Source organism: Rhinopithecus bieti, unplaced genomic scaffold (genome assembly GCF_001698545.2).
Source record: "Rhinopithecus bieti isolate Rb0 unplaced genomic scaffold, ASM169854v2 scaffold_4553, whole genome shotgun sequence".
Lineage (NCBI taxonomy): Eukaryota > Metazoa > Chordata > Mammalia > Primates > Cercopithecidae > Rhinopithecus > Rhinopithecus bieti.
Genome location: NW_016804694.1, coordinates 500,026 through 508,682, shown reverse-complemented (window position 1 = coordinate 508,682; position 8,657 = coordinate 500,026). Strand labels below are relative to the sequence as shown.

The following is an 8,657-nucleotide window of genomic DNA, read 5'->3' as shown; positions in this document are numbered from 1 at the left end:
CCAATTTATCTATTTTTTTCTTTGGTTTCTTGTTGTGCATTAGGTGTCATATCTAAGAAGCTATTGCCTAATCCAGGTTCACAAAGATTTACAACTATATTTTCTTTAAAGATTTTTATAGTTTTGTATCTTGCATTTAGGTCTTTGAGTTAATTTTGTATATGGTGTGAGGTAGGGGTTCAATTTCATTCTTTCATATATAGATATCTAATTGTTCCAGCATCATTTGTTGGAAAGACTATTCTTTCCCCTATTAAATAGTCTTGACATCCTTGTTGAAAATCAATTGGCCATAAATGTTTGGGTTTCTTTCTTTCTTTTTTTTTTTTTTTGAGATGGAGTCTTGCTCTTTCGCCCAGGCTGGAGTGCAGTGGCACAATCTCAGCTCACTGCAAGCTCCACCTCCTGGGTTCACACCATTTTCCTGCCTCAGCCTCCCAAGTAGCTGGGATTACAGGTTTACACCACCACGCCTAGCTAATTTTTGTATTTTTAGTAGAGATGGGGTTGTGCCATGTTGGCCAGGCTGGTCTCCAACTCCTGACCTCAAGTGATCTGCCCACCTTGGCCCCCCAAAAATGCTGGGGTTACAGGCGTAGGCCTCTGCACCCAGCCCTACTATTTCATTTTTTTCTTCCCTTTATAGAATCCTCAAGAGATCCAGGCCCTAGGCATTTCCCTGGCCCAGGAACTATAGGAATCTACCCTACTGTGATGGGAAGAAATCTCCCTCTTCTCTCCTCCTTGGCCCAACTCTTTTAGTAATTTGTTTTCTTTTCTTTTTTTTTTTGAGACAGTCTCATTCTGTCATCCAGGCTGGAGTGCAGTGGCATGCTCTCAGCTCACTTCAACCTCTGCCTCCCAGGTTCAAGAGATTCTCCTGCCTCAGCCTCCCAAGTAGCTGGGACTACAGCTGCAAGCCACCACACCCAGCTATTTTTTGTATTTTTAGTAGAGATGGGGTTTCACCATGTTGGCCAGGATGGTCTTGATCTCTTGACCTCATGATCTGCCCACCTTGGCCTCCCAAAGTGCTGGGATTATAAGCATGAGCCACCGCATTTGGCCTGTTTACATCTTTAACCACATAACAGGTGGGTTATCCTTGTCCCACTCCCAAAGAAGGATGAAATGTTTCCTATCACTTCTTTATGGAGAAGTGGGCCCCAGTTTTGGCCAGAGAGGACCTGAGTTCTGGGCTCTTCTTTGCCACTGTCTTTCTGGGAACTTCTGAGTGACTCTCCCTTTTGGGCTTCAAGTTTCTCATGTGGGAAGAGTCCTTGGTTATAGTGGACAGAGGAGTTTGGCTGCTGCTTCTAGTCCAAGGGCTAATGTGAAGACAGCTATGGGGAAAAGAGACTGGAGAGATCCCTGAGATGTAACAGGTCCCCAGTGATGGCCACCTGCTGAGACCAGGCATTTGGGGATTCACAGGGGTGCAAGACAGTCCTTGCCCTTGACTCGGGGAAGAAATTAATGCTCTGAAAAAGTTAGCCTCTCAAAACGGGCAGGGGAAGAGACCAATAAGAAACAGAAGTGAAAAGCACCCTAGGAAGAAGGGAGGTAATGGGAAGCAGTCAGGGAGGGCTTCCTGGAGGGTCTGCTTGGGCTTCGAGGATCAGCTACAGCTAACTTTTATGACTGACAGGTAGGATTTTGATGGGAGGGAATTGAAACAGGATGAACATTACGAGAATCCCAAGGCTGCTGTTCCTCCAGGAATCTTGGGCTCCCACCAGCTGCACTCCAGGAGCTGTCACTTCTGCACCCTCTGTTGATCTGTTCTAAAGGTCCCTGCCTTCTTACTCCCTCCCCAGCAACTCATCCCCCTGTTGTTCCCCTCTCCACCGAGCAAGCTCCCAGGAATATTACTTTGAGACCCAGCCTCAGTGCCTCCTTCTAGGGGAGACCGCACTTAGCCCCCAAGGCTGGATTGCAGCTCTCACCCCTATAGCCTCTGAGAGTGTAGAGAGGTGAGGGGGACATTCCTTTATCACAGATCACCTTATCACCTGCTAGCTTGCAACCCTCCACTGGCTTTGATTTCAGGGAGGACATGGGCTGTGTCTGATTGTCCCCATCCCTTGGCCAGGGACCAAGCCTTAGAGAACTGGCTAAGACGAACCCCTACCCACATCCCAGGGTCTCCAGGCAGGGGACACCATTGTGGAGTTGAGGGATTACCAGTTCCATCTGCCTTGTAGTCGTCAGGGAGGAGCTTGTCCTGCCGATAGCCCAACACGAAGGCCAGGAAGGAGAGGATGAGGGCATCGCCAATGCTGAGGATGGCCAGCATGAAGGCCCAGCGGATGGTGCAGTGACCCAGTGTGTACTTGCCTGTCTGCTCCCCACACATGCGCCGTACCTCACTTGAGTCCCAACCGTCAGGGTAGACCAGGCAGCCAATCATTAGACCTGTGGCTGAGGGGGAAGGAGGGGTGCAGATGGCATCAGGCTGAGTGTGCCCAGTCCACTACCTCCCACTTTGCACTGCTGTTATATTGTCACCTCCCTTCTCCTTCTGTTAACAGCCTCAGGAGGCATGAGAGGTATCTTCTACCATCCTTGCAGAACACAGGTGAGAAAACTGAGGCTCTGAGAGTTAAAGCAACTGGCCCCTGAGACCCAGTGGTTGGGGCAGAGGCAGAGAGCTGAACTCCTCAGCCCAGGCAGGCTCTGCCACCGCACCAGGTGGTCCTCCCAGGTCCTCAGCCATTCTCCTCACCTTGAACTCAACAACGCACCACCTGCCCTGGCTTCAAAGCCCTCCAGTATCTGGTCCCAGCCCAAAGAACTCATCACTGCTGAGATGCACATTTCTTCATACTTACAACATCTGTGAAATAAGTGTAATAAGAAAGTGTCGGCCAAGCACGCTGGCTCATGCCTGTAATCCCAGCACTTTGGGAGGCTGAGGCGTGTGGATCACCCGAGGTCGGGAGTTTGAGACCAGCCTGACCAACATGGAGAAACCCCATCTCTACTAAAAATACAAAATTAGCCCGCCGTGGTGGCGCATGCCTGTAATCCCAGCTACTCAGGAGGCTGAGGCAGGAGAATTGCTTGAACCCGGGAGGTGGAGGTTGCAGTGAGCTGAGATAGCGCCATTGCACTCCAGCCTGGGCAACAAGAGCAAAACTCCGTCTCAAAAGAAAAGAAAAGAAAAGAAAGTGTCTAGGCTGGGTGCAGTGGCTTACACCTGTAATCCCAGCGCTTTGGGAGGTCGAAGCGGGCAGATCACCTGAGGCTGGGAGTTTGAGACCAGCCTGACCAACATGGAGAAACCCCATCTCAACTAAAAATACAAAATTAGCTGGGTGTAGTAGCACATGCCTGTGATCCCAGCTACTGGGGAGGCTGAGGCAGAAGAATCACTTAAACCCTGGAGGCAGAGGTTGTGGTGAGCCGAGATCACGCCATTGCACTCCAACCTGGGCAACAAGAACAAAATTCCATCTCAAAAAAAAAAAGAAAGAAAAAGAAAAAGACAGTGTCAAGCCATGGCTGGATTATCAGTATTTTTTTTTATATATAGTACATAGAATAACACTGTGTCCTACAACTCAGGTATCTTAGATTTGATGAATACAGGAAGCCTTTCCAGACTGTCCCTGGCTGCTTCCTTCAAAAGCCTTCCATTCAAGCAAACAGGTTTCCTCCTCACTCTTACCCAGTACAGCATAGTCCAGTTGCTACACGTCCCTAAATTTAAGAATCCCCTGGAGGCTAAGTGCAGTGGCTCATGCCTGTAATCCCAGCACTTTTGGGAGACTGAGGCGGGTGGATCACCTGAGGTCGGGAGTTTGAAACCAGCCTGACCAACATGGAGAAACCCCGTCTCTACTAAAAATACAAAATTAGCCAGGTGTGGTGTCACGTGCCTGTAATGCTAGCTACTCGGGAGGCTGAAGGAGGAGAATCGCTTGAACCCAGGAGGCAGAGGTTGCGGTGAGTCGAGATTGTGCCATTGCACTTCAGCCTGGGCAATAAGAGTGAAACTACATCTCAAAAAAAAAAAAAAAAAAAAAAAAAAAAAAAGAATCCTCTGGAATCTTTAATGCTGGTTCCTTCGCCTATAACCTATGCACAAAAAAATAAGGTAAAAAGCTAGTTCCTAGGTCATGGTTGGGTTCAATAATCTCTGTTTTCAAAAACACTCTTCCAGGTGATTTTCTCAGTAGGAAAAGCTGATAAACACTAGACTAGGCTGCCTGGATTTCAAGCCCAGCTCTGGACTACCTAGCTATGTGACTCAGAGCAAGTGACTTAAGCTTTCTTTTTTTTTTTTTTCCTTTGAGACAGAGTCTGTCTCTGTCACCTAGGCTGGAGTGCAGTGGCACGATCTCAGCTCACTGCAACCTTCGCCTCCCGGATCCAAGTGATCCCCCTCCCTCACCCTCCCAAGTAGCTGGGATTACAGGCATGTACCACTGCGCCCAGCTAATTTTTGTATTTTTAGTAGAGACAGGGTTTCACCACGTTGGCCAGGCTGGTCTTGAACTCCTGGGTTCAAGTGATCCGCCCGCCTTGGCCTCCCAAAGTGCTGGGATTACAGGCATGAGCCACCGTGCCCAGCCATACTTAAGCTTTCTTTACCTCAGTTCCTCATCTATAAAACGGAGATAATAATAACCCCAACCTTCCTGTTGTGGTTACAGCGAGGTTCAAATGAGTTAATACTGGAAAAGAGTGTAGAACAGTGCCTGGCACGGACTTGGCACTCCATAAGAGTTGACTGTGAGAGTTATTATCCCACTCTGTGCCTTCCTTGACTTAGTATTTACAGCTAAAAATTCTGTTGCCCCCACTTTCCCCCTACTTCTTCCATCCCTTTCCATCAAATCACCCCTCACCTTAGCTTCACTGGGGTGAAGCACAGACAGGTGACATAATCCAGGATGCAACTGGGGCAGCTCCAGGCACAGCTGCCCTGCAGGCAGGGGGTGCTCCCCTTATCTGTGCCGCTTTCCCACAGGTCTGGAGGCTCTCTAGTCCCAAGTATTTTTTTTCTTATTGTACCCTACTCAGGAGCCCCTCAGAGAAGCACCTCTTCGGGCCCAAAGTTACCTTCCCTGTACCCAGCTTGTTCTGCAAAAAAGGTCAGGAGGTCAAACAAATGCACAGTAAATGGAAATATCAGGACCCCCCCTCCCACCTAAATGTATCACACTTCCTTCGATTTTTTTTTTTAGGAGAAGCTTATTTAGATAGTTCTTTATAGATCACAAAATACTTCATGTACCATCTTGACTGTGACCACCGTTCTGTGAAGTGGGCCAGCTATTAATATCCTCATTTTACAGATTAGAAAACTGAGGGCTTGGCCAGGCGCGGTGGCTCACATCTGTAATCCCAGCACTTCAGGAGGCTGAGGTGGGCGGATCATGAGGTCAGGAGATCGAGACCATCCTGGCTAACGCGGTGAAACCCCATTTCTACTAAAAAATACAAAAACATTAGCCGGGTATGGTGGTGGGCACCTGTACTCCCAGCTACTCTGGAGGCTGAGGCAGGAGAATGGTGTGAACTCGGGAGGCGGAGCTTGCAGTGAACCGAGAAAGCACCACTGCACTCCAGCCTGGGCGACAGAGCGAGACTCTGTCTCAAATAAATAAAAAAAAAATAAATAATAAAATAATAATAATAATAATAAAACTGAGGGCTCAGAGAAACCAGGTGACTTACCAGCCATCCAGTCATTCAGCTATGACAGGACCAAGGCCTGAATTCTCCATTCCTGACTTTCCTGACTTCAAAGTTTATTCCCTCCACCCTCAGAACATGACACCTCTCCCAGGGGCTGAATGTAATTAGTGGTGACATTTCAGACTTCCTACGTGTTCAGCGAGGAGATACCCACGGTGGAGGAGAGGGAGCCATCCACAGCTCGGTGGTGAAACCTATGTAGCCAGCCCTTCCCCGACTTGGTGTGAGTCCATCCCTCCAGTGCCTGGCAGGGCCCCTGGCTTCAAGGGCAGAGGTGAAGGTGGGAAGGAGCTGCCCTTCCAGGCTTTGCATTCTCTCCATCACTTCCTCCCTTGGCCCCTCACCTCCTGCACCATCTTCCTGTGGGGGCTCCGGAAAAAAGCCCAGGGCCTCTGACCTGGAAACAGATGTGGGTGCCACAGTTCCCTGTGAGCATTCCACCCATCCACCCATGGTTCTGGGGACAGTGGGTGTCAGCCCCAGTTGTGGCATTTCAAGGCTCTAAGTAGAAGCCAGCACAGTGTTCTCAGGCCGAGTTACTTCCTCTCTCTGACTACCGTCCTGTTGTCTCTAAAGTACCTGACTCATAGCCGCACTGTGAGGATTAAGTGTGATCATTTACAGAAAACACTTACTATGATGTCTTGTACATGGTAAGTGGCTAATTAATGTTAGTCACTGCTATTATTATTGACATTGGAGTCAGACAGAAGCTGCCTCAGTGACATGGATGCCATTAGAGCTGCTCATGAATATTCCAGATGCAAGGCAAGGTTGTACTTCCTTGCCCCGCTCTCTTGAGGTTAAGTGAGGCCATCTGCCTTCCTCTGGCCAATGACACGTGAGCAGAGATGTGTTTATTTCCGGGCCACACCACTTAGCTGCAGTGGGAGACCTCCCAGAGCTCCCTTCCCTCTGATGCGAGGACAGCTGATGGTGATTGATGCCCCTAGCGATGGTCCCAGGAGAGAGCAGCGAGAGCGGAGTCCCCACCGATCCCTAGTTGGCATGGACCATAAGCAAGAAATACATAAACCTTTGTTCTAAGCCACCAAGATTTGGGAGTGGTTTGTTACTATGGCATTCCTTCTCATGCTCACTGATAAAGTTGTTTTTTACGTTTTTCACAGGTACTGAGCACCTACCATGTGCAAGGTGCTTTACATGCATTCTATTATCCCATCTTCACAGAACCCCAATGAAGCGGGTCCCGCTGCTATGTTCTACAGATGGGGTACAGTGGAATGTTTGTTCACCCCAGAATTCCTGTGTTGAAATCCTAACCTCCAGCCTGGTGGTGTTAGGAGATGGGGCCTTTGGGAGGTGATTAGGTCATGAGGGTAGGGCCCTCACGAATGGGATTGGAACCCTTATAAAAGGGACCCCAGAGGGGAGGGGGAGCAGCTAAAGGTTGGTTAATGGATACAAAAGTATAGCTAGACAGGAGGAATAAGCTGTAGTGTTCTCTAGCACTGTAGGGTGACTATAACCAACAACAATCTATCATATATTTTCAAATAGCTGCAACAGCAAATTTGAAATTGTCCCAACTCAAAGAAATGTTTTAAATGTTTGAGGTGATGGATATGCTAATTACCTTAATCTTCTCAGTAGGAAAAGCTAGGAAACATTAGACCAGGCTGCCTGGACTTCAAGCCCAACTTGTATACATGTAACAAGATATCACATTGTAACCCATAAATATGTACAATTATCATGTCAATTAAAAATAATAATAAGGCCAGGTGTGGTGGCTCACGCCTGTAATGCCAGCACTTTGGGAGGCTGAGGCAGGCAGATTGCCTGAGCTCAGGAGTTCCAGACCAGCCTGAGCAACATGGTGAAACCTCATCTCTACAAAAATTCACTGGGCGTGGTGGCATGCACCTGTAGTCCCAGCTACTTGGGAGGCTGAGGAGGGAGGATCACTTGAGCCTGGGATGTCAAGGCTGCAATGAGCCGTGTTCATGCCATTGCAGTCCAGCCTGGGTAAAATAACAATTTTGAGAAGCTGACTCAATAATAATAATCATCAATGCAAATAAATAAATAAAAGGGACCTCAGAGAGCCCTGTCACCTTCTTATCACCATGTGAGGACATCAAGAAGTCAGCAGTCTGCAGCCTAGAAGAGGCCTTCACCAGAGATCTCGTGCTAATGCCATGCTGGCACCCAGATCTCAGACCTCCAGCCTCCAGAAGTGTGAGTAATGAATTTCTGTTGTTTAAGCCCCCTGGTCTGTGGTAATTTGTTATGGCAGCCCTGACTAAATAGAACTAAGTAAAACTGACTAAGACATGAGGTTACCAAGACTCAGAGAAGACAAGCAGTTTGGCCTACCTGTGTTTCTAGGGGCTGGGACCACTCCCAGCCTACACCTGGCACCCAGAAGCCCAATTAATCTTGTTAAGCTGCAGCCCCACATCACCCAAGCATCAGTCCTCATCCTCCCCTGCCCCTGTCCCTTTCCTGCTCCCAGGCTTCTTGGCAAGGGTACTAATAAATGGATGTATCTCCCAGCTGCTGAATGTGGGACCCACCCACTCTGCATCTCTCCCTTCAGCTCATTTCCCCTTCTGCAGCACAGCAGAACGGAACATGACACCAGTCTTGCCTTCCCCAATTTAAATGTTGCATGAGATGGCACCCGGCCACCTCTGCTATCAGTGTCTCCAGCTCTGCGACCCAGATAGTGTCTGACTGAGATGGCCTGGCAACCCCTGCCGCTCCTGGCACTGCCTGCTCACACATGGCACCTGTTGTGGGATGTTTCAGGAGAAGGGGGGTTTGCAGACAGCCTTGAGAATGAGAGAGATGATTGTGTCTCCAGCATCCCATAACCCTGATATGGAAGAACAGCTGGCAAGCATTATCAGGGTCTATTTCACTCTTCTTTGGCATAAAACTGCTAAATCTTCATTTCCCCTTTGTTCATATATATATATATATAT

At 48.6% G+C, this 8,657-nt stretch overlaps 1 protein-coding gene across 1 annotated transcript in view; it reads right to left on the bottom strand.

Annotated features, from left to right (window-relative positions):
• LHFPL5 (LHFPL tetraspan subfamily member 5) overlaps window positions 1-8,657 on the bottom strand; it is an 18,356-nt gene that overhangs the window by 6,189 nt on the left and 3,510 nt on the right. Inside the window, exon 2 of the mRNA XM_017870043.1 lies at window positions 2,185-2,421. Within this exon, the coding sequence (XP_017725532.1) occupies window positions 2,185-2,421 (237 nt within the window). The remainder of the gene's footprint in view (window positions 1-2,184; window positions 2,422-8,657) is intronic.